This window comes from Heteronotia binoei, chromosome 1 (assembly GCF_032191835.1).
Source record: "Heteronotia binoei isolate CCM8104 ecotype False Entrance Well chromosome 1, APGP_CSIRO_Hbin_v1, whole genome shotgun sequence".
NCBI lineage: Eukaryota > Metazoa > Chordata > Lepidosauria > Squamata > Gekkonidae > Heteronotia > Heteronotia binoei.
The window spans coordinates 16,751,196-16,777,386 of record NC_083223.1 but is presented as its reverse complement, the minus strand read 5'-3'; the positions used below and the strand labels follow the sequence as shown (position 1 = coordinate 16,777,386).

The 26,191-nt window shown below is 46.6% G+C and overlaps 1 protein-coding gene across 1 annotated transcript in view; it reads right to left on the bottom strand.

The window, feature by feature from the left end:
• CD2AP (CD2 associated protein) overlaps window positions 1-26,191 on the bottom strand; it is a 160,809-nt gene that overhangs the window by 90,447 nt on the left and 44,171 nt on the right. Inside the window, exon 2 of the mRNA XM_060231337.1 lies at window positions 25,148-25,312. Coding sequence (XP_060087320.1) covers window positions 25,148-25,312 — 165 coding nt within the window. The remainder of the gene's footprint in view (window positions 1-25,147; window positions 25,313-26,191) is intronic.

The window sequence follows — 26,191 nt, the reverse complement described above, 5'->3', positions numbered from 1 at the left end:
ATGGGATCTCCATGTCTGTTAGCCGCCCTGAGCCCGCTTCGGCGGGGGAGGGCGGGATATAAAAATAAAGTTGTTGTTGTTATTATTATTATTATTATTTATTATTATTATTTTAAGTAAAAAAACCCGATATTGTTGCTTGGGTTTGCCTGTGTCATTTACAGGGGTAGAATTCTAGCAGGAGCTCCTATTGGGCCACATCCCCCTGATGTAGCCAATCCTCCAAGAGCTTACAAGGCTCTTTTTTGTAAGCTCTTGGAGGATTGGCTACATCAGGGGGTGCGTGCCCTAATAGGCAAAGGAGCTCCTGCTGGAATTCCACCCCTGGTCATTTATAAAGGTTATAGCTCTGGTACCTGGCATTACGTTTTATGGGACATGTGGCCCAGCCCAACAAAGTAACATTTATGTCAGATCCTGCCCTCATAACAAATGAGTCTGACGCCTCTGGGCTAAAGGGCTTTTGCTGAACATTATGCAAACTCAGAACTTCTTTCAGAGCGAGCAGAAGCCTCAGGGCCAGGCTACAAAGTACCGTACATTTTGCATTTGCTCCCCTATTGTTTTCCTCCCGCAGCCGCACAGCAACTGCGGGGGAAGACATTTTAAAGATCCTCTGCAGGGTAAAAGAGAGCGCCACCTTGGCCATCAGGTGCCCAAACGTATCCTCGGAGGACCCTGAAGCAACGAACACAGTAGCCGGGACGGCTTTCTCCCGCTGATGTAAAGGGCCCTGTGGACAAAAATGAGTCACCGCTGCATCTAGGCATCGCTTCTACCACAAGAGCTGGAAGCCGAAGACAGGAAGGAACAGCAGGTTAGTGCTCTGAAGCAGGAAAGCCAACTGAATACAACATCTTATGCCCCAAGCAAACTGCAAAAAGCAACCACAGCAGTGAGAGCAGTAAAAAAAACTAATCCTATGCAACGTTCCCTCTAAGCTGCAGAGCCTTGTGACCAAAAACTCTCCTTCGTGAGCTGCTGCATAAATTATTGTGCTCTGGGGTTAGCTCATCCTGTCCGTGTGAGCTGGAGGCTAAAAATCTGTGAGCTACCTCAGCTTAGAGGGAACACTGATCCTATGTATGCTGATCAGGCCTCGAATTCAGCAGGAGCTCACAGGAGCACAGCTCCTGAACCTTGTCCATTGAATAGTAGGTGCAGCTGCATAACAATCCATAAGCCAGCCACCAGGAGTTTTGCCACACCCCCAGCAGCCCTCATAAACCCCTGGAGAAGCCCGTGCCTTTTCTCCACTTATGATGTGATTCTGGGAAGCAGGTGGCTTGCTGGCCTTTTGACGGTGGGGGAGAGGGGGGAGGCCAAGGAGAGCCCCAGGTGAGTGAGGCCTGCTTGGGCTGGCTGGATCTCTCTCCTTTCTTTCATTGGGTTGCTTTTGGCTGGGGGGGGGGGCACGAATATGCTAATGAGTTATATTAATGAGCTCCACAACCTGTTTTTCTACAAAATGACCCCTGATGTTGATGTAGCTCTTGGGAGGGAGAGTACTGTCAAGTCCCTGCTAGACTTTTCAAGGCAAGAGATGTTCAGAGGTGGTATATCATTGTCTGCCTCTGTGTAGCAACCACAGGCTTCGTGGTGGTGGAACGTACCATCAAATCACAGGTGACTGACAGCAACCCCATGGGGTTTTCAAGGAACAGAGATGGCTTGCCATTGCCTGCCTCTATGTCACGACCCTGGTATTCCTTGGAGGTCTCAATTTGGGCAGGAGCTCACAGGAGCGAGCTCCAGAATTTCTACATTTTATTGTGCTCTCTTTCTTACATCCACCCTCCCCCCCACCGCCACAAAAAACACACTTGCTTCTGGGCTCCGTCGTTCAAACCCCCTGTGCGAATTTTGCTGAACTGTAAGATTTGACAAACTTTCTAATGTTTTCCCCCCACCAAAAAAATGGGGAAATAACCAAAACATATAAAGCAGACAAAGGGAAGTCTTCCTCATGCCTTTGTGGCCACTTGGAGATGGTCGTTTTAAAAGTATGATGGGAGGAAGGTTTTATTATGACAGTTACTATGATTCCAGAAGCATTTTTAAGGTAGCTGCTGAGCTGATATAATTTAGCCCACCTTCCGGTGATGTCGGGGGTGTGCGGCATAGGCAAATGAGTTATGCAAATGAGTTGTGCTAATGAGCTCTGGCACCTCCTTTTCTATTAACCCTAACCCTAACCCTGACCCTGACCCTAACCCTGCTTAGCTTCCCAGATCTGATGAGATCAGGCTAGCCTGGGTCCTCCAGGTCAGGGCTTTCTGCCCGACATGAAAATGTTAAGTTGCTCCTGCTAATGAGATACCACCAGGGGCGGAATTCAAGCAGGAGCTCCTTTGCATCTTAGGCCAAACACCCCTGAGGTAGCCAATCCTCCAAGAGCTTGCAAGGCTCTCTTTTGTAAGCTTTTGGAGGACTGGCTACACCAGGGGTGCGTGGCCTAATATGCAAAGGAGCTCCTGCTAGAATTCCACCCCTGGATGCCACACTGAAGAAGCTATTCATTAGGCAGGTGGTTGCTGCTTTGTCCTTAATCTGCAGGAGCACACAGCCCTCCAAGGGCTTACGGTGGCGTTGAAAACACTGCAGCAAACATCTACTAATTTTCAGGCTTCCGCTACTCTGCTGTGCTTTGTTTCGTCTGGTCCCTATACTAGTTGTAACATAGTTTGGGACAAGTTCGGTGGAGTTCTCAGACACAAGACATCAAGGGGTTTCATTCAGAATTAAACAAACCAAGGTTTTGTCATCATGGGACATGGCCTTCGGAACTCCTCTGGCTCTACCGCTCCCTTCTGCCCTCACCATGGCTCAGATATGGAAGGCTTTCAGCACGGCTTTTTTTTTTAGCAGGAACCCACAGGAACGCAGTTCCGGGTGGCTTGGTATCAGAGGGTGTGGTCTAAAATGCAAACGATCCCCTGCTGGGCTTTTTCTACAAAAAAAATCCCTTTGTGAAACAACGGTGCCACCAGGGGGCGTGGCCTAATATGTAAACGAGCCCCTGCTGGACTTTTTCTACAAAAAGCCCTGCGTGAAACAATGGTGGCATTAGGGGGGTGTGGCCTAATATGCAAATGAGTTCCTGCTGGGCTCTTTCCTACACAAAAAAAGCCCTTGCAGATTCTCAAGAAACAGCAATCTCTTGTGATTGCGATGTAGCTAGCCAAAACTACAAACCGAGACTTGTTCTCTTGCCTACAAGCCATGATAAATTCCAGTTATTGCACCCAAAAAGAGCTCCGTGGCGCAGAGTGGAAAAGCTGCAGTATTGCAGTAGGAGCCCTCTGCTCACAACCTGAGTTTTATCCCGGCGGAAGCTGGGTTCAGGTAGCCGACTCCAGGTTGACTCAGCCTTCCATCCTTCCAAGGTCGGTAAAATGAGGACCCAGCTTGCTGCGTGGGGGGGGGGGGGCGGAGGGGGAAGTGTAGATGAATGGGGAAGGCAGTGGCAAACCACCCCGTGAAAAAAGTCTGCCGTGAAAACGTTGTGAAAGCAACGTCACCCCAGAGTTGGAAACGACTGGTGCTTGCACAGGGGACTACTTTTACCTTTTTTTATTGCACCCAAAAGATGTTGAGAAGGTGCTTGGATGGATGGATGGATGGATGGATGGATGGATGGATGGATGACGCTACTCCCTTTATGCCTGACCCTGGTTTATCTTGGCTGACAACTACTTGAGAAAAAATGACCACCTAAGTCTGCAAAACAATTAATGATTCTCTGAGAAGGGGCAATCCACAGTGCCCTTCAGAAGCACACAACAAACCCATTTTCTTCCACCTATTAACAGGACACCCATGTGGGTGGCACATACCCAGACATTATTGGGTGACAATGATTTTATAGACCATTTCAGCGTTAACTCCACTGAACCTGTCAGTGGCTTGCAATACCGTCCATCAAGGTAACTTTCTGTAACAGCTCAGTACAGGAACGTCTAAAGAACTGTCTTCTCCCATGTAGACTGATGTCCTCTTCAGAAACCCTGCTCTAGAGAGCCAGTTTGGTGTAGTGGTTAAGTGTGCGGACGCTTATCTGGGAGAACCGGGATTCCCCACTCCTCCACCTGCAGCTGCTGGAATGGCCTCAGGTCAGCCACAGCTCTTGCAAAGCTGTCCTTGAAAGGGCAGCTTTTGTGAGAGTGCTTTCAGCCCCACCTACCTCACAAGGTGTTTGTTGCAGGGGAGGAAGGTAAAGGCGACTGTAAACCAATCTGAGACACTGAGAGTCAGAACGGAGGGTGGGATACAATTCCATAGCCTTAGATACAAAGTCTGATGACGTTAATCAATATTGTCTATTGCAGCCCCCTGCCCTATGCACCAGCCCCTTAGGGAAAGCTTTCTAGGTACCTTTGGTGATAGAATGTAGATACCAGGTCAGCACAGAGGCCTTCAGTGTACTGCAAGTTGGGGCACAAACTTCAATTTTTCATTTACGTTATTTATAGTCTGACTTTCTCGCTGGGAGGCGGATTACATAGAATAAAGCAGTAGGATCACCATAGTGGGGTATCCAAAAAAATAATGCATAACCAGGCATTTGACAGGCAGAGATCTGGAAAACCAACCAAAGGCAAAGCCCAGCATGAGTATTAACAGGACATGGTAAACAAAAGCAAAAATTACATAGCAGATGTCTACTCAGAGCAACTGACAATACAATACACAGCTGCAGTCTTCCACCCCAGGCCTCTCTCTGAGTCACACTGTTATGGTGCAGCCTTATTTACCTTTGCAAAAAGTCCTCTTTGTGATGCTTGCAATCAGGGGCGGAATTCTAGCAGCTCTTTTGCATATTAGGCCACACCCCGTGATGTAGCCAATCCTCCAAGACCTTACAAGGCTCTTTTTTGTGAGCTCTTGGAGGACTAGCTACATCAGGGGGTGTGGCCTAATATGCAAAGGAGCTCCTGTTAGAATTCCACCCCTGCGTGCAATTTTTTTTTTCTGTATTGTTGCATTATCGCTGAGGTAAGAATTTGGTCCCCTGATCCAGACAGCCCAGGCTGGCCTAACCTCATCAGATCTCAGACTTAAGAAATTACCCAGTAATTGTTCATATACTCCTTCCATAACAATCACATCGAGAGATTTGCGTGGAGAGACGCAGGACCAGACGGGCCTCTGACTCTGCTCCATACAGCAGATGCATTGTTTTTATTTCCAGTACGGGAAATCTCTAATAGGAATACAAGCTTGACTGGAAGTACTGCATATGTAACCACGCATCAAGAATAACAGCAGTGATGAATGTGGAAGAGTTACGGTTCTGAACGAAACAAAGAGCGGCTGTAGAATGCAGGCTGCAAGGGAGTTTATACTCCCAAGTCACAATCAGTACATTAGTTCACAACAGCGAAAAGCCAGCTCTCCCTTGTCAGTGCCGTCTTCTTTAGAAATCCTCCTCAAGGCAGAAAGGAAAGGAAAGGTCCCCTGTGCAAGCACTAGTTGTTTTCAACTCTGGGGTGACGTTGCTTTCACAACGTTTTCACGGCAGACTTTTTACAGGGTGGTTTGCCATTGCCTTCCCCAGTCATCTACGCTTTTCCCACAGCAAGCTGGGGACTCATTTTACCGACCTCACAAGGATGGAAGGCTGAGTCAACCTGGAGCCGGCTACCTGAAACCCAGCTTCTGCTGGGAATCGAATTCAGGTCGTGAGCAGAGCTTAGGACTGCGGTACTACAGCTTTAACGCACTGCGACACGGGGCTCTTAAGGCAGAAAGCCATGCGTATATACTAGCTTGAATAATTTCTCCCATGTACTAGATCAGGGGTGTCAAATGTGTGGCCTGAGGACCGGATTAGGCCCCCGAAGAACTCCTATCAGGCCTGTGAACATCCTTCTCTCCCTCTCTCTTTTGCTTCTTTCTGCATCACAGCTTGCTTTGCCAGGCTTGCTCAATCGCACAGGAGCTACAGAGCAACGCCTCCATTGGCTGACCAGTGCATGGAACAACTTACAAAAGCTTGCAATATCCAGTCAAGTCATGTTTTCCCCTGGGTCTTAGGCTCAAAACATTGACCACAAGATTTGTGTAATCAAAAGTAGGCTTGCAACTTACACACGTACCTGAACAGTATATTCATGATTGCTACAGCACAGACATTGTCTCCAGATTTTGATGCAACAATTCTGAGCAGGAGGTGTCAGTTATCAGAAACTGTTAAATAAACAAAATTGCTAATCTTTTAAGAATATTTCAAGTTTTAAAAAAGTCTCCGTGTTTGTGTCCTTTATGAAGTTTATTTCTCCACTACCTGGCATTACATTTTATAACACGTGGCCCAGGCCTACAAGGTCTCATTTATGTCAGATCTGACCCTCATAACAAATGAGTTCGACACCCCCGTCTAGATTGTCAGTATTCAAATTTTCAAGAATTTGCTTTGTCTGTTCTGAATCAAAGTTGCATCCAATTGAACAGGTCATACAAGCTTTATAGGTCAATTACATGGGCTTCATATTTAATCAATGAAACTTTGATACATCTGCACATGGATAAAGCAACTGTTTGGGTGTGGGGGGGGGAAGCAATTAAGAAGGTACACATCCATATGGCAGATACACACCATTTTGAAAGAGGCAATCCTTGCTGTGAGAAAGGCAATAATGCCTGTTCCCTCTAAGCTGAGTTAGGGTGAGCTAACTCACAGTTTCTTCGCCTCCAGCTCACACATTTTTTGTCTTGGCTCAGGAAAACTGACCCCAGAGCAAACCAAATTATGCAGCAACTCACAACTTTAATGCCAGTAACTCACAAAATAGATTTTTTGCTCACAAGACTCCACAGCTTAAAGAGAGTACTAACTTGAAAATATTGTCTCCCCATTAATTTGGGGGGGGGGGTACATCAGTAACGCACTAATCTATTGCTGCAGTCTTAGTTATTAACATTGATCGCTATTAATATTCAGCAACAACAAAGCACACAAAAGACCTTCTTGCTGGTTTTTCAAACCGATTCAGCTGCTGTGTTTACGGAAAAGAGATCAGTGGCGTTCAACACATCAGAGCACGCATGTCTAATCCACTACACACACACTGCTTGCCCTCCAAACAATCGAGAGACAGCCATATGCGCGGCTGGCACCAGCTGCAGACGACCCTGGTCTGCCCAGCAACAGAGTTTTGCACACTTCCTTCAGTTTGATCATACTGGTAAAACGCTGATCCGTGAAATGAAAAACCAGCCTGGTATCAGTTCCGGTCCAATCTGCTTTTACCTGAATGTGACTTATTTACGCACACAATGAAATAGTGACCACATCTGCGGTAATGTTACATGTGCTAGACCAGGGGTGTCAAACTCATTTGTTATGAGGGCCGGATCTGACATTAATGAGACCTTGTCAGGTTGGGCCGGGCCAGGCCATGTGTGTACCTATTTAAGGTCAGGTAGCAGAGATATAAACTTTTAAAGAACACAGATAAACATGACTAAAGATTTAAACAAACAAACAAACAACCAAAACCACCTTAAAATAAAACAAGCTTAAAAACATTAGCGCTTGTTGGTCTTAAAGGTGCTTTCTTTGTATCTCTCCCATGGGATCCAGGGAACTGGGCAAAGGAAGCTCTGGCTCTTTCCTTTCTTCCCCAGAGGACCCGGAGGAGGAGGAGTCTCAGCCAATAGAAGGAAGAGAGGCTTGGCTCAGTAGCTCTGCTGCGTGATTGAGAGAGCCGGGCAAAGCAAGCTCTCCTTCCCCCCATTCCTTTACAAGGGAGGAGCCTCAACCGATGGAGAAAAGAGAGGCTTTGCTCTGTAGCTCCTGTGCAATTGAGCGAGCCTGGCAAAGCAAGCTGTGATGCAGAAGGAAGCAAGAGAGAGGGAGAAAGAAGCAGATGACAGCCAGTTGCTCAGGGGCCTGATTCGGCCCGCGGGCTGCATGTTTGACACCTCTGTGCTAGACACTGTTTCTTAGTCAACTGAAGAACCAGTAAAGAGAGAAGTCCTGCCATAACCAACAGCTACATCAGACCAGAGAGCTCGCAGTAAGGTGTATGACTGTTGAACACTCCATGAGGGTTTTAACTAATACATATATTGGAAAACAAAATGTAACCACAGCATTATTCATACATTAATTTAGAAGTTTTATAGTCCATTTTACAAAGACAATACACAATATGTGAATAATAGTGTGGTTACATTTTGTTTTCCTATATATGTAATTAGTTAAAACCCTTAAAGAATGTTTAACAGTCATGACCAACAGCTAGCCGAGATGCGTTCCAACACAAGTATACAAATCATTTATCCTATAAAGCAAATAGATGATAGCCCTCTGTCTGTTGCAATCTGACGGATATGAGATTTGGAGTTTGCTACCGAATATTTTACAAAGTAGTAGGATTTTATAAAACTATCAAAAGGTCACAGAATGTTTATAGATGATGATATTGGATTTATATCCTGCCCTCCACTTCGAATCTCAGAGCCTCAGAGCAGCTCACAATCTCCTTTATCTTCTTCTCCCACAACAGACACCCTGTGAGGTAGGTGGGACTGAGAGAGCTCTTTCGGCAGCTGTCCTTTCAAGGACAGCTCTGCAAGAGCAATGGCTGACCCAATGCCATTCCAGCAGCTGCAAGCGGAGGAGTGGGGAATCAAACACAGTTCTCCCAGGTAAGAGTCCACACATTTAACCAATACACCAAACTGGCTCTATAAAGTTCAAAGGCAGCGTCTATGTAATAATTCTGAATACTTGCAGGTACAATAAAGTAGACTTTTCTCATCTCTTGAAGTAGAAACAATTGTAATCTATCCCTTTTGTATTCTTCCTTCCATTCCTTCCCCTCCCAATCCAAATTTCCCCTTCATGAAACTCAATAAAACTTTGAAAACAAAAAAGATAGACCATAGCCCAAAAAACTCCATGAGATCTTTGCTACTTCCCCCTTCTTAGAGCAACTCCCTGCACTTCCCACAAAGTGGTTCCTTGGGAGTCTGGGAAACCTCGGAACTGCATGGGTTAAAATGTGAGGCTCTGCAGAGATATGGGACAACTGGCTAAACGGTGCCATAATCGCACATTATGTACTGTCGAATGCAAATGCAACAGACAATTGTACAGTATTGAACAAAGGGGGGGGGACAACTAATGGGCAGCTTCATGCACCACTTCCGATATGACTATTGCAACTGTAGTTAGGGGCACAGTCTTTCACTGTGTTCTGTCGTTTGCCACGAGCACACTATTTTCACCTACGTACTACAGGCAGTCGCCCTATACTAATAATGCAAAGGTAGGCACATAAACTTATGAAGCATGATGGCATACACACCGGAGATCACACAGGGCCCTACAATGTGTTCTATTACCGAACTGAGAAGCCATAAACAGAGATACCCATTTGAATACAAGCAAAGGGACCATGAACAGTGCTGAAGTTTTCATTGTCATTTGCATAACCTTTGTTTCAGCAGCTGAAGCCGCTGGTGCAGGGGTGTCAAACATGTGGCCCAGGGGTTAAATCAGGACCCTGGAGGACTCCTATCAGGGCCCCGAGCAACTAGCTCTTGTCTGCTTCCTTCTCCCTCTCTCTTGCTTCCTTCTGCATCACAGCTTGCTTTGCAAGGCTTGCTCAATCACACGGGAGCTACAGAGCAAAGCCTCAATTTTCTCCGTTGGTTGAGGCTCCACCCCCTCCTGGTCCCCTGGGGAAGGAGGGAAAGAGCCAGAGCTTCCTTTGCCCAGTTCCCTGGATCCCATGGGAGAAATACAAAGAAAACACCTTTAAGACCAACGAGTGCTAATGTTTTAAGCATGTTTTGTTTTAAGGTTTGTTTGTTTGTTTGTTTAAATCTTTAGTTGTGTTTGTCTGTGTCCTTTAAAGTTTATATCTCTGCTACCTAATCTTACATGGGTACACACATGGCCCGGTCCGACACGGAATGGCCCGACAAAGTCTCATTTATGTCAGATCCGGCCCTCAGAACAAATGAGTTCGACACCCCTGAGCTAGTGCTTAATGTTTAGGAGGGCCTACCGAGCACAATAGCAGCCTGATAGCCCAGCCTGACCCTATCTTGTCAGAGCTTGGAAGCTAAGCAGGGTTGGGCATGGTTAGTACTGGGATGGGAGGCTCAGTGGTAGAGCATCTGCTTGGGAAGCAGAAGGTCCCAGGTTCAATCCCTGGCATCTCCAAAAAAGGGTCCAGGCAAATAGGTGTGAAAAACCACAGCTCGAGACCTTGGAGAGCTGCTGCCAGTCTGAAAAGACAATACTGACTTTGATGGACCAAAGGTCTGATTCAGTATAAGGCAGCTTCGTATGTTCATATGTTCACCAAGGAAGACCGGGGTTGCTATGTAGAGGGAGGCAATGGCAAACCACCTCTGGTCATCTCTTGCCTTGAAGACCTCACTGGAGTCTGTTGTGACTTGAGAGCACGCAGTTATTTGCCCTGACCTGGATGGCCTAGACCTGGGGTGGCCAAACTTGCTTAACATAAGAGCCACATAGATTCGTAGAGCCGGAAGGGGCCTCCAGGGTCATCCAGTCAAACCCCCTGCGCAATGCAGGAAACCCACAAATACCTCCCCCTAAATTCACAGAATCGGCATTGCTGTCAGATGGCCATCTAGCCCCTGTAAAAATCTCCAAGGAAGGAGAGCCCACCTCCTCCTGAGGAAGCCTGTTCCACTGAGGAACTGCTCTAATGGTCAGGAAGTTCTTCCTAATGTTGAGTTGGAAACTCTTTTGATTTAATTTCAACCCATTGGTTCTGGTCCTACCTTCCGGGGCCACAGAAAACAATTCTGCACCATCCTCTACATGACAGCCCTTCAAGTATTTGAAGATGGTGATCATATCACCTTTCAGTCACCTCTTCTCCAGGCTAAACATCCCCAGCTCCTTCAACCTTTCCTCATAGGCCTTGGTCTCCAGACCCCTTATCATCTTCGTCACCTTCCTCTGAACCCGCTCCAGCTTGTCTATATTCCTAAAATACGGTGCCCAAAACTGAACACAATACTCCTGGTGAGGTCTTACCAGAACAGAGTAAAGCGATGCCATCACTTCATGTGATGATATCTGAATAAATGTCAGATGTTTGCAAGCCACAAGAACGTAAGAGGGAGGGAGGGAGGAAAATGAGTTGGGAGAGGGTTGAGGGAGGGAGAGGTGGAAAGAAAGCAACTTTAACCTTAAATATATTCTCCCAGCCACTGGCTGGCTTGGCTCGGAGAAGTGATTTAAAGAGCGAAATGCCTTCTCCAAGCTGGCTGACAGGGTGGTGGGAGCTTCAAGAGCCACATCATACGTGTGAAAGAGCCACACGCAGGATTGCTATGCAGAGGTGAGCAATTCATCTCTTGTCTTGAAAACCCTACAGTCACCGTGAGTCGGCTGTAAGCAGACAACATCTTCCACCAACACTACAGAGCACGATGGCTTTTAGACAAGTAAAAACTCTATGATTCTATAGGAATGCTGTTGGCTGATCCTTCATTGAGCAGGGGGTTGGACAAGGTCAGGGGTGTCAAATGTCCGGATCGCAGGCCTAATTTGGCCCCCAGAGGACTTCTACATGGCCCACCATGGTCTGCTCACTTCTCCCTCTCTCCTAATTCTGTTGCCTCCATTTTTGTTTTCCTCCGTGAGATTGAGGCAGTTGAGCAAAGCAGCCTCTCCTGGATCTTTTCCTCTTCCGCAAGGGAGGGGCTTTGCTCTGTAGCTCTGCTGTGTCATTGCGACAGCCTGGCACAGCTCAATCACACAGCAGAGCTATAGAGCCAAGCTCCTCCATTGGCTGAGACTCCTCCTCTCTCCCCCTCCCTTTGGGAAGAGGAAAAGAGCCAGGAGAGGCTGCTTTGCTCTGCTGTCTCAGTCCCACTGGAGAAACACAAAAAGCACTTTTGAAACCAACACAGTTTTATTTAAGGTTAAGTAAGAGCTTTTTTGCCATGCCTCCCTTCCTATCCCTCTCTGGTTTCTCTCTCTTCTCAATGTTTTCTCCAGCCATCCTTCCCTTTCAATAATGGAAGAAATGTCAGGGTGAAACTATACTATCAAAGCATTTATTTGTATTAGGAAAAAACCTTTTGGCCTCTACTTCTGAGTAGACTCTACGTCTAAATAATCTAAGATGAACAATAGAAATTTGCACAAAGGCACTTTAATATTCCAAAGCGTCTACCTTTAAACAGACTGCAATATGGAACACCAGAGTGCACGCAGGCACTCAGACATAACTTCTTTTCCCAAACAGGCTGCACTCCAACGAATTCAAACAGTCTGCAGAAAAATAAACCAAAGTGCACACAGGCACTTTTAAAGTTTCACCCTGACGTTTCTTCTTTTATAGTTTTGCCTAAACTCAGGGAGCCCCTTTTTTTCTATAGTACTCATCCTTCCCTTTCAAAGCCGGTTTTGCCAGAGCTTTCCTGTAATGGTTTGTTTAATTAAATCCAGCTATCGAAGCAATATTTAAGTAGGCTCCAGTTAGTTGCCTCCCATGCACACATTCATGAGAGGGAATCAAAAAGCAAAGCGGCTAGGTCACTTCTTGAGGGTTCAGGAGTGGCTTTCCTCACAGCACTGTGCAAATTAAAGAGACACCCTCCCCTCTCCCAAGCTGGGTGCCAGAATCCCTTGAAACATGCCGGACGGATCACCTCTTCACAAGTTAGGCAATTTGGTCACAGAGAGGGGTGTCTACAAACAGTGCTGTTATTTTCTGAGACGAATGAGGCAGCCCACGACTCAAATCCAAGCGCTCAAATAAGATCCAGATAAAAGCGGTCCCAAAAGAACACCACCACCAGGTGAAAACTAACAGCTCAAAGAGCATGCAGAAGATAGCGTAAACCAAAGGGATATGGGGACAGAACCAACACAATAATTCTACGTGGAAAAACCCCTACTGCATGCAAAGTAAAAAAGGTAAAGATAGTCCCTTGCGCAAGCACCAGTCGTTTCTGACTCTGGGGTGACGTCGCATCACGACGTTTTCATGGCAGACTTTTTTATAGGGTGGTTTGCCATTGCCTTCCCCGGTCATCTACACTTTTCCCCCAGGATGCTGGATACTCATTTCACCAACCTTGGAAGGACGGAAGGCTGAGTCAACCTTGAGCTGGCTACCCAGCTTCTGCCGGGATTGAACTCAGGCTGTGAGCAGAGCTTAGGACTGTAGTATTACAGCTTTACCACTTTGCACCACAGGGACTCATGCAAGGTAACAGTACTGCATATAAAAAGAAGCTGTACTGAGTCGATTAGTCCCAGCTTGCAATCACAAGATCAACCAAGGTTGACACATGGTCCTCAGCACATCTACATACAATACAATTTCAAAGCCTCACACAAGAAAAAGAAGACTACAGATTTATACCCCACCTTTCTCTCTGAATCAGAGACTCAGAGTGGCTTACAACCTCCTATGTCTTCCTCCCCAACAGACCCTGTGAGGTGAGTGGGCTGAGAGAGCTCTTACAGCAGCTGCCCTTTCAAGGACAACTCCTAGAGAGTTATGGCTGACCCAAGCCCATTCCAGCAGCTGCAAGTAGAGGATTGGGGAATCAAACCTGGTTCTCCCAGATAAGAGTCCACACTCTTACCCACTACAACAAACACACAAGAGGCTAACAATACAGAGAAACTTAATATAAATACTTCAGCAGTTGCTTCCTTGTTAAACACACTGAAGAGCAAAGTTTGGCCACTTTAATGGTGGTAACGTTAGAACAATCCAACAGGAAGAAGGAAATATAAAGTTCACCAGGTCTGACTGGAAATCTTGATAAAACTGGAAATATGCATAGAGATCAGATGTTTTTATACAGAGGACAATGCTTTCCCCTCCCCAACATGTGGTCAACCGTTTCAACCGTGTTCTCATACTGAGGGCAATATAACAACAGTCAGCTGCTTCACACTGAGGGTAAGGGACAAGTGCATATCTCCCTTCCAAATAAACTGATGGTGAAGCATTAAAACGGGTCAAGGTGAAAGCCCTTCGGTATTTAGGGAATTCTAAAACACACAATGTGGTGCTGGAGAAGAATCTTGAGATGTGGTGCTGGAGAAGACTCTTGAGAGTCCCTTGAACTGCAAGAAGATCCTGTCAGTCAGTCCTAAGGGAAATCAACCCTGACTGTTCCCTGGAAAGTCAGATGCTGAAGCTGAAGCTCAAATACTTTGGCCACCCAATGAGAAAGGAGAACTCACTGGAGAAGACCCTGATGCTGGGAAAGACAGAAGGCAAAAGAAGAAGGGGACAGCAAAAGATGAGGTGGCTGGACAGTGTTACTGATATAACAAACACGAATTTGAGCAGACGTCGGAGGATGGTGAAAGACAGGAGGGCCTGGCATGACTTTGTCCTTGGGGCCACAAAGAGTCGGACTTGACTGTGTGACTGAACAACAACAACAAAACACGCAAGTCAGCCAAAGCAAAGTTTTTACCATGGATCCCTACTATCAGATAAGGCTGTGCCCATTCTCTGTCTACCTGAAAGGCAATTGATGATGATGGTGGTGGTGATCAGAAGACGATGACGACTGCAGATTTATACCCCGCCCTTCTCTCTGAAGCAGGGACTCAGAGTGGCTCACAATCTCCTTTATCTTCTCCCCCTACAACAGACACCCTGTGAGGTGGGTGGGGCTGAGAGAGCTCTCACAGCAGCTGCCCTTTCAAGGATAACTCCTGCGATAGCTATGGCTGACCCAAGGCCATTGCAGCAGCTGCAAGTGGAGGAGTGGGGAATCAAACCCGGTTCTCCCAGATAAGAGTCTGCACACTTAACCACTACACCAAACTGGCATTAAAACTTTTATACCAGGGGTGGCCAAACTGTGGCTCGGGAGCCACATGTGGTTCTTTCATGCATATTGTGTGGCTCTTGAAGCCCCATTGCCCCATTGGCTGGCTTGGAGAAGACATTTCTCTCTTCTCCAAGCCAAGCCAGCTAGAAGAACAACAAGAAGAAGATACTGGATTTATATCCCGCCCTCCACTCCGAAGAGTCTCAGAGCGGCTCACAATCTCCTTTACCTTCTTCCCCCACAACAGACACCCTGTGAGGTGGGTGGGGCTGGAGAGGGCTCTCACAGCAGCTGCCCTGTCAAGGACAACCTCTGCCAGAGCTATGGCTGACCCAAGGCCATTCCAGCAGGTGCAAGTGGAGGAGTGGGGAATCAAACCCGGTTCTCCCAGATAAGAGTCCGCACACTTAACCACTACACCAAACTGGCTCTCTAGCAGCTTGGAGAAAGCATTTAAAGTTAAAGTTGCTTAATTTCCACCTCTCCTTGCCCATCTATTTGCCTGCCTTCCTTGCTTGCTGCTCTCAAACATCTGACATTTCTTCTATGCGGCTCTTACATCAAGCAAGTCTGGCCATCCCTGCTATAGGGAGAAGCTAAAGATTGCAGTAGAGGAAAGTTGCAAATAAGAACTAGTCCGAAGCCTGAGATACTGCCCCATGCAAAACCCAAATCATCCGTGTAATGCCCAAACACTGCACAAACTATTGCGTTAACCAGAACTCTTCAACAGGTCAGATACTACAAAAAAAAAAAATTAAATGAGGAGAGTGAAGATGATGGCAACATCCAGTCTTAAGACCATGACCGCAAAAATCTGCTTTTTCTCCCCTCAAAACTTTTCAAAAAACATTTTGCGATGCCTAGCCTGATGAAGGGTTACGGAGAGCTCAGGAGCTTGCGAAAGCGAAAGCATCGCAAGACTGTTCTCTTGGGAAGACAGACTGCCTGAGAGACCACCAGCTATCTGGCTCCATCCTCTAGAAACAACTCCCGCAGCTATTTTATCTATGCAAAACAATACAGTAGTAAAAAAGTTACCTAAACGTTTATTTCTTTTCAAAATCCCTTCCTGTCTCTTTTCCCTATAATGTTATGCACAGTACACCACAGAAGGTTTTGAAATGTAAACCACCACTGGTGGACTAGTCAAAGAAATACATACAAATGCATCAGATAAAAAGTGATGGGGGAAAAGAGCCATCGAGTCACAGCCAAGCTATGGTGATCCCGTTGGATTTTCAAGGCAAGAGACGTTCTGAGCAGGTTTGTCATTGCCTGTCTTTGAGTCACAACCCTGGACTACTTTGGTGATCTCCCACCCAGGGCTTTTTTTGTAGCAGAAGCTCCTTTGCATATTAGGCCACACACCCCTGATGTAGCCAATCCTCTAAGAGCTTACAGTAGGCTCTGTACTAAGAGCCCTGAAAGCTCTTGGAGGATTGGCTACAGGGGTGGAATTTTAGCAGGAGCTCTTTTGCATATTAGGCCACACACCCCCGATGTAGCCAATCCTCTAAGAGCTTACAGGGCTCTTTGTTCAGGGCGTACTGTAAGCTCCAAGAGGACTGGCTACGTCAGGGGGGCGTAGCCTAATATGCAAAGGAGTCCCTGATAAAAAAAAAAGCCCTGTCCCCATCCAGATACTGACCAGGGCTGACCCTGCATAGCTCCTGAGATCAGATGAGATCCATTGGCCAGGTCAAGGCATTGGATAAATACACAAAATAAAGCATTGGGAACTGGGTTACATCAGAAATTTTTTTATGAACAGAGATCTTTAATTCATTTTAACTACACTTTTTAAGCAAGTGGAAGCTGTTAGTTAGTGGATAACGGGTCAATTAAATAAACTTGCCAAATTATGGATTCTCTCACTCGACATTAAAGTAGCAAGAACCGGGCTTTTTTTTGAGCAGGAACACAGTCCCAGCTGGCTTGGCTTAGAGGGTGTGGCCTAATATGCAAATGAGCTCCTGCTGGGCTTTTTGTAAAACAACACAATGATTGTGTCAGGGGGTGTGGTTCAGTATGCAAATGAGTTCCTTCTGGACTTTTTCTACCAAAAAAAAGCCCTGAGCAAACTGGTGTTGCCATTATTTGCACGATACCTAAAAAATATTTTAAAATTGTACGTGTCTTTTTTAAATTTAAAAATATCATTAGAACAGCTTTGCTGAGACTGACAGCCAGGTAGTTTATCAGGTTTTAAAAACTTGATTAGAAGCCTCTGAAGATTTAAGTATTAAGAAGCCTCAGTGAAGCATTAGCCTGTAACGTGCTACAGGCTACTTGAAGAATTTATTCTGGTTTCACTTCCTTATAAGATTTCAGATTTCTTGGACAAAAGAAAGTAAAAATGCCCCCCCCCCCGCTTTTGTATTAGAAAATACAAACTGTGCATGGAATATGAGCTCTTGACAAAAAAAATAAATCATTTGCAGGAGGGGGGGAATTAGCCCTAAACATTTCTAAGGGGGGAAATCCCTGTAAAAAGTCATAAAATCACAATTGGATCAAAAGTTTTAAAAACAACTTTGTGTTTTCATTAATCTAGATAGAACCTGGATTATTTTTATTCAGATATTGACAATTATATTCAGTGTGCTGAGAATATCACAGCCAGCTTGCAAAAAAAAAAATACTACTTGGCTGGGCTACCATTTGCTGGCAGAATATCTAGCCTTCTGTGAGTTGTTACTCTGATGTTTAAAATCTGTAAATTGCTTTGAAAAACAGCATAAAAACAGAACAGAAATATTTAAAATATATATATATATATAGCACATGTGGCCAGCAGTGTTCCCTCTAAGCTGTTAGAGTTGTCTCACAGATTTTTAGCCTCCAGCTCACACATTTTTGTCCTAGCTCGGGAAAAATGGCCCCAGAGCATAGTAATTTCTGCAGTAGCTCACAAAGTACAATTTTTGCTCACAAGATTCTGCAGCTTAAAGGGAACCTTGGTGGCCAGCAGCCAGACGAAGTAAAATTAGCCAGCTAACCTCAGTTTTAGGATTTTAAATGTAAATACTTTGTTGCTGGAGGCTTTTAAGCACTGATTGGATACCTACTTCTTGGAGATATTGTGCTTCCTGTGTTGACAGGGGATTGAGCTACATGACCATGGTGGTCCCTTTCAAATCCGAATTTAAATAATATAAAAAGAGAAACTCAGCTGGATTATTTTCAACAGATTTATTTGAATCACAGAAATCCACAGACTAATATGAAATACTGCTCATCAATAGAGCCAGTTCGGTGTAGAGGTTGTGTGTGGACTCTTATCTGGAAGAACCAGGTCTGATTCCCCACTCCTCCACTTGCACCTGTCGGAATGGCCTTGGGTCAGCTGTAGCTCTCGTAGGAGTTGTCCCTGAAAGGGCAGCTGCTGTTAAGAGCTTTCTCAGTCCCACCTATCTCACAGGGTGTCTTGTTGTGGGGGGGAGGGGGGAAGGTAAAGGGATTCTGACCGCTCTGAGGCTCTTAGATTCAGAGTATAGGGAGGAATATAAATCCAATATCATCATCATCTTAAATTGTAAAAGTTAATTATGATTTTAGTTTCAGCCCTTAGCACCATAGTAATGTATCTTTCCTCAATTTACTTTTCCAAATATTTAGTCTCTGCCTTCCCTGTTGTTTAAGGCAGCTGGCAAACTTAACAGAGAACAATTTTAAAAACCCTCTAGGACAACAGTTTCGAGAATGCAGTAAAAATTTTAGCATTGAAACAAAAGGCAAAATTTTAGGCACTTCTAGAATGTCAGGGGCTGCTGTGAAGGTCAGCAACTCCTGTGCAGAATCAACCACACCCAAACACACCTGACATTTGGCCCACAACCTGTTTTGCTCCCAAAGGGTAAAAGCAAACCAGCTCAACTGCAGTTGGCAGACAGGTTTTACCTATTAAAATATATTACCGGGAAATTGCTACTTCCAACTTCAAAAAGCATCCACCGCAGTCATTCGAAGGCTGAAATTTAATGCTGCTTCCTTACTTCCCGTCTTTCAGCATTAAACGCAATTTATGAGATTTTTTAGCCAGCTCCCAAGAGCCCTGTGGGTGCCCAGGAGTGCCTCACTGGAACGGTATACCATGGCCTAACAGAAACCCTGAGAGTTCAGCTTTGACTTAGGGATTGAACGTCAAAAAGGATATAATCAAGGCTTTTTTTTTGTAGCAGGAACTCCTTTGCGTATTAGGCTGCACACCCCGGATGTAGCCAATCCTCCAAGAGCTTACAGGGCTCTTAGTACAGGGCCTATTGTAGAAGAAGATATTGGATTTATATCCCACCCTATACTCTGCATCTAAGAGCCTCAGAGCGGTCACAATCTCCTTTTACCTTCCCCCCACACAACAGACACCCTGTGAGGTGGGTGGGGCTGAGAGAGCTCTTACAGCAGCAGCCCTTTCAAGGACAACTCCTATGAGAGCTATGGTTGACCCCAAGGCCATTCCAAGTGGAGGAGTGGGGAATCAAACCAGGTTCTCCCAGATAAGAGTCCACGCACTTAACCACTACAACAAACTGGTGTACTTGCCCACTTTTCTTCTAATCCACTCAGTATGGCTTTGTATCCACAATCCGGGTCCACTCTGACCGAACAGCGAAAAGAAGAATCAAAAGCCATTCCTGACCCACCAGAAACCGCTGCGGAAACACCAAGCTATAAACAACTATGCCATTTTTTTTTCCTGTTCCACTTGTGGCTTGTGAGACCATAAACAAAGAAGGAAGAAGATATTGGATTTATATCCCACCCTACACTCTGAATCTCAGAGTGATCACAATCTCCTTTTACCTTCCCCCCACACAACAGACACCCTGTGAGGTAGGTGGGGCTGAGAGAGCTCTTACAGCAGCTGCCCTTTCAAGGAAAACTCCTACAAGAGCTATGGCTGACCCAAGGCCATTCCAGCAGCTGCAAGTGGAGGAGTAGGGAATCAAATCTGGTTCTCCCAGTTAAGAGTCCGTGTACTTAACCACTACACCAGACTAGCTCTGCAGTTTGTAAGCTCCCTTTTCTCCCTTTCTCACAATACAAGAACTCGTGGGCATTCGATGAAATTGCTGAGCAGACAGGTTAAAACGGATAAAAGGAAGTACTTCTTCACCCAAAGGGTGATTAACATGTGGAATTCACTGCCACAGGAGGTGGTGGCGGCCACAAGTATAGCCACCTTCAAGAGGGGTTTAGATAAAAATATGGAGCAGAGGTCCATCAGTGGCTATTAGCCACAGTGTATGTGTGTATATAACATTTTTTGCCATTGTGTGACACAGAGTGTTGGACTTGATGGGCCGTTGGCCTGATCCAACATGGCTTCTCTTATGTTCTTATGTTCTTAAGCTCAAGAAGGACTGGGTACATCAGGGGTGTGTGGCCTAATATGCAAAGGAGTTCCTGCTACAAAAAAAGCCCTGACTATAATAAAATGAAACAACGAACAAACAATGAAAGGTTAATGCAATATCTATTTGAGACAACTGCTCCATGGACCTATTGACTTAGGGTTTGCCAGGTTGAAGTCTTTTTTTTCATTTTGGTCCCTCCTTCCTTTTAATAACAAATTCAAATTCAGAGCTGTAAAGATCATTTCCCATGCATGCTCTATAAATCCAAAACTCAGCTACGGAACGTCCTTCTCAGCAACAGCGTGGGCCTCTTGCCAACAATCTTTCAGCTACCGTTTTAGGCCCAGCTCCTGCTGACAGTTATAATTAAATTCCATCATCTTTTTATAAATTATGAATACGAATGATATTACAAAACACGATAACATTTATAACATATAAATATTTATACATTATAATTCACAGTCCTAACAGTGGGGTAGAAATGTTTTTGCAACTATAACCCAGATGCCAAATTGCTCCTGCATTACAAATAACAAAATCATGCAGATGACAAAAAGCAAACACGTTCTCATGAGCAACAGGAGAGCATCTCAGCGCTATCCATTTAGTTCTTGAATAAATACCTCAAACGCATATAGTTGTACTTGCACACTTTTCTTCTAATCCACTCAGTATGGCTTCGTACTGTTTGGTGTGGTGGTTAAGTGTGCGGACTCTTATCTGGGAGAACCGGGTTTGATTCCCCACTCCTCCACTTGCAGCTGCTGGAATGGCCTTGGGTCAGCCATAGCTCTCTTATCTGGCAGAACCGGGTTTGATTCCCCACTCCTCCACTTGCAGCTGCTGGAATGGCCTTGGGTCAGCCATAGCTCTCTTATCTGGGAGAACCGGGTTTGATTCCCCACTCCTCCACTTGCAGCTGCTGGAATGGCCTTGGGTCAGCCATAGCTCTCTTATCTGGGAGAACCAGGTTTGATTCCCCACTCCTCTACTTGCAGCTGCTGGAATGGCCTTGGGTCAGCCATAACTCTGGCAGAATTGTACTTGAAAGGGCAGCTCTCTATGAGAGCTTTCTCAGCCCCACCCACCTCACAGGGTGTCTGTTGTGGGGGGAGAAGATATAGGAGATTGTGAGCCGCTCTGAGTCTCTGATTCAGAGAGAAGGGAAGAGTATAAATCTACAGTCTTCTCTCAGCCCCACCCACCTCGCAGGGTGTCTGTTGTGGGGGAAGAAGATAAAGGAGATTGTGTCTGAGTCTCTGATTCAGGGAGAAGGGCGGAGTATAAATCTGCAGTATTCTTCTTCTTCTCTCAGCCCCACCCACCTCACAGGGTGTCTGTTGTGGGGGGGAAGGAGAAGATATAGGCGATTGTAAGTCGCTTTGAGTCTCTGATTCAGAGACAAGGGTGGGGTACGATCTTCTTCTTAAAGGCAGGTCTCGTTTTGGGTAGGCACAGCTCTCTTATCTGGGAGAACCGGGTTTGATTCCCCACTCCTCCACTTGCAGCTGCTGGAATGGCCTTGGGTCAGCCATGGCTCTCGCAAGAGTTGTCCTATGAAAGGGCAGCTGCTGTAAGAGCTCTCTTAGACCCGCCAACCTCACAGGGTGTCTGTTGTTGGGAGGGGGGGGAGGTAAATGAGATTGTGACCGCTCTGAGACTCTGAGTATAGGGCAGGATATAAATCCAATATCATCTTCTTCTTCATATCCACAATCAGGGTCCACTCTGATAGTACAGAGAAAAGAAGAATCAAAAGCCGTTTCTGGCCCACCAGAAACCACTGCTGAAACATCAAGCTGAAAACCACTGTGCCATTTTTTTTCCTGTCTCACTTGCGGCTTGTGAGACCATAATCAAAGAAGGAAGAAAATATTAGATCTATATCCCGCCCTATACTCTCAGTCTCAGAGCAGTCACAATCTCCTCTACCTTCCTCCCCCCGCAACAACAGACACCCTGTGAGGTGGGTGAGGCTGAGAGAGCTCTTACAGCAGCAGCCCTTTCAAGGACAACTCCTATGAGAGCTATGGCTGACCACAAGGCCATTCCAGCAGCTGCAAGTGGAGGAGTGGGGAATCAAACCAGGTTCTCCCAGATAAGAGTCCGCGCACTTAACCACTACAACAAACTGATGTACTTGCCCATTTTTCTTCTAATCCACTTGGTATGGCTTTGTATCCACAATCCGGGTCCACTCTGACAGAACAGCGAAAAAAAGAATCAAAAGCCATTCCTTACCCACCAGAAACCACTGCTGAAACACCAAGCTGCAAACCACTATGCCATTTTTTTTCCTGTTCCACTTGTGGCTTGTGAGACCATAAACAAAGACGGAAGAAGATATTGGATTTATATCCCGCCCTACACTCAGAGTCTCAGAGCGATCACAATCTCCTTTACCTTCCTCCCCCCTCCACAACAGACACCCTGTGAAGTAGGTAGGGCTGAGAGAGCTCTTACAGTAGCTGCCCTTTCAAGAACAACCCCTACAAGAGCTATGGCTGACCCAAGGCCATTCCAGCAGCTGCAGGTGGAGGAGTGGGGAATCAAACCCGGTTCTCCCAGATAAGAGTCTGCACACTTCACCACGACATCAAACTGGCTAGCAATGCAGATGTTTTATATGCCAAATGGCTCTTTCTTGCTGCTCGGTCGAGTCCCTGTGAACTCAATCACCCACCTGTAATGCGTCAACGTGTATCAACAACGTGCATGTAGCAAACTAAATCCCTATGGGCACCCCAAACTGCTACTATATATTTAGTATCCCCTCCACCTTTGTTAACATCTAGTAAAGTGCCTTGGCATGAAGGGGTTCTGAAACTTCTGCTCGCCATTACAGAAAATGAACCTAGAGGTGTGAAGGCCCTTGGGCAGCGGAATCTATACCTTTACCATAACATCACACTTGGACCACGGTCACACGGAACGAGCACCAATCCAGCAACTCTTCCACCTTCCCCCAACACTCTTTGGTGAATGTGGAGGTGCAGCCGACTCAGAACACAGAAGCCACTAGGTTCTAAATTTCGCAACAACCCTTACAAGGCAGCTGAAAGAAAATCCATCGTCCGCAAAGAGCAAGCCCATTAGAACGAGGGATATCACCATCACCATCCTGCCCCCCCGCCCCCTTAGGCATCGATCCAAATTTTATTTCTACTAGCAGAGGGGAAGGGGATTTTTCACCAAGAACACCTGCTCTCACATCATGTTCGCTGCCGTTCCTGTGGTGCCGACTGCCAGAGGAACATGTAAAGTGGGATCCAACCATCAGAATTTGTTACATTCTATAGCAGGGGTACCCAACCCCCGGGCCGTGGACCGGTACCAGACCGTGGCCTGTTTCCAAGCAGGCCATGCAGCCGCCTGCCCCCCTGTGCAGCCCCCCCGCCCCCCGTGCAGCCTCGCCATCCCCCATTTTTACCATTTTAAGGCCAGGGAAGGAACCGTGAAGTGCCTTCCAGGCCAATCGCCCCCCACCTACCAATCAGCTGATCCAATCGGCGGGGGAAACCATGGCAGCAGCGGCGAGTGACCCGCTGAAACAGCCACGTTGCCGCAGTTTTCCCAGCCGATTGGATCAGCTGATTGGGGGGGGAGGTCAGCCTAGAAGGCACTTCACAGCCCCTTCCCCGGCCTTAAATTGGTAAAAACGGGGGGGGGGGGGCAGCAAGGCTGTGTGGGAGGGGGCGACGAGGCTGCAGGGGGCGGGGCAGAGGAGGGAGGAGGAAATGGGGGGAGGAGGAGGTGCCGTGGAGGCTGGGTTGGGTGTCCCCACCCTGCCGGCTCTGGGGCCGTGATGGGCTGGCTGGCCCTGGGACAAAAACGGTTGGGGGCCACTGTTCTATAGCACTCCTCAAAGCCTGACCGAGTCAATTTCTAGAGTGAATGAATTTATTTTCTTCCTCGTAACACCATTCCAGAGTTTTGTTTGTATGCCAATGCAGATGGGAAGGCCTGGAAGCACTCCCCACCCAGCAAGGAGGAGACAAGGTACAGCCAGGCCCAGAGCGTTAACAGCAGAGGGGCATGGGAAAGGAGTGGGTCCCTTGACAGGGATGGTCCGGCCTGATAACTCATACCATAGGATGGAGCTTGCTGGTGGTAGCAGCTGCTGTTGGTAGGGAGGGTGTGCCCTTAGAATTCAAGAGGGTGTGGAGGCAGAGCATGAGGAGGGGCTCGGGGGGGATTCAGATGTTGGGGCTGGCACCAAAGGTCAAGGGTGACCAAACTTGCTTAATATAAAAGCCATGTTTAATAAATGTCAGATGCTTGAGAGCTGTTGGACATGAATGGGGAGGGAGGGAGGGAGGGAGGGAAGGAAGGAGGGAAGGAGGGAGGGAGGGAAGGAGGGAGGGAAGGAGGGAGGGAAGGAAGGAAGGAAGGAAGGAAGGAAGGAAGGAAGGAAGGAAGGAAGGAAGGAAGGAAGGAAGGAAGGAAGGAAGGAAGGAAGGAAGGAAGAAAGGAAGGAAGGAAGGAAGGAAGGAAGGAAGGAAGGAAGGAAGGAAGGAAGGAGGGAGGGAGGGAGGGAGGGAGGGAGGGAAGGAGGGAAGGAAGGAGGGAGGGAAGGAAGGGGTGGCCAAACTTACTTAACATAAGAGCCTAATAGAATAAATGTCAGATGTCTGAGAGCTGCAAGACATGAACATCAGATGCTTGACAGCTGTCAGACAAGGAAGGCAAATAGATGGAGGTGGGAGGAGGGAGGGAGAGGTGGAAAGAAAGCAACTTTAACTCTAATGCATTCTCCAAGCTGCCAGCTGGCTTGGCTTGGAGAAGTGATTTAAAGAGACAAACGCCTTCTTCAAGCTGCCTGACAGAGCCGTTGGGGCTTCAAGAGCCATATGATATGTGTGAAAGCTGCATGTGGCTCCCGAGTCATAGTTTGGCCACCCAGGGAAGGAAGGAGGGAAGGAAGTGGGGGAGAGAGGAGGGGGAGGTAAAGAACTGAGGTGAGGGTGAAGTACTTGCCTTAACGAAGTTGTCAGGAAACATGCCCCGCCTCCCATTTAGCTCTCCTTCCAGCCATCCTTCCTCTTCCAATTTTTTCACATTCCTCAGGATCTCACCCACTCGAATGGTCAGCTCGTCGTCATGCACTGCATCATAATCATACTCCACAATGTACTCGACTGGGACCAGAGGGCGGAAAAAAAGAATTAGGTCAGTACATAATCCAGGCATGTAGAAACATGAAACCTATACTTTTGTGGGGGGGGGGTTGTATTTTAAACGCAAAGTATAAATAGAAAGTGAGCAAGGGTATTCTAAGGCTGCAATTTCAAGCTTACTTGCTTGAAACTGTGTCTGAGTGCAATTTACTTTCCCAGCATGCTTAAGAATCAGGCCGTGCGCATTTTCGGGTTGCTGGTTTTGTTTTTGTTGTTCTGTTTTTCCGGCACGGCTAAACAAAGCTCAAAACACAAAGTGAAAAAACTCAGCCAATTCTCCTCGGAAGCCAAGTCTATGTTAACAGTCATGGAAGACACAAAGAGGGTGGGGGAAATGTTCCCTCTAAGCTGAGTTACCGTGAACCAGCTCACAGATTTCTAGCCTCTGGCTCACACATCTTTGTCTCAGGAAAATTGACCCCAGAGAACACTAATTTATGCAGTAGCTTGCAATTTTAATGCCAGTAGCTTACAAAGCAGACTTTTTGCTCACAAGACTCTGCAGCTTAGAGGGAACATTGGGTTAGGGGGTGGGGCAATCAGAAAACTTGTTTAAAAGGTCAGAATAACGTGCCTTAAAACCACTGCTTGAGCAGAGCTTTTTTGTAGCAGGAACTCCTTTGCATATTAGGCCACATACCTCTGATGTAGCCAATCCTCCTGGAGCTTACAGGGTTCTTCTCACAGGGCCAACTGTAAGCTCCAGGAGGATCGGCTATATCAGGGGTGTGGGGCCTAATATGCAAAGGAGGTCCTGCTACAAAAAAGCCCTGTGCTTGAGCATAACCATGGTAAAAGGAAACTAAAGTTCACTAAGTCCTTCAGTTGCCCTGATGTGGC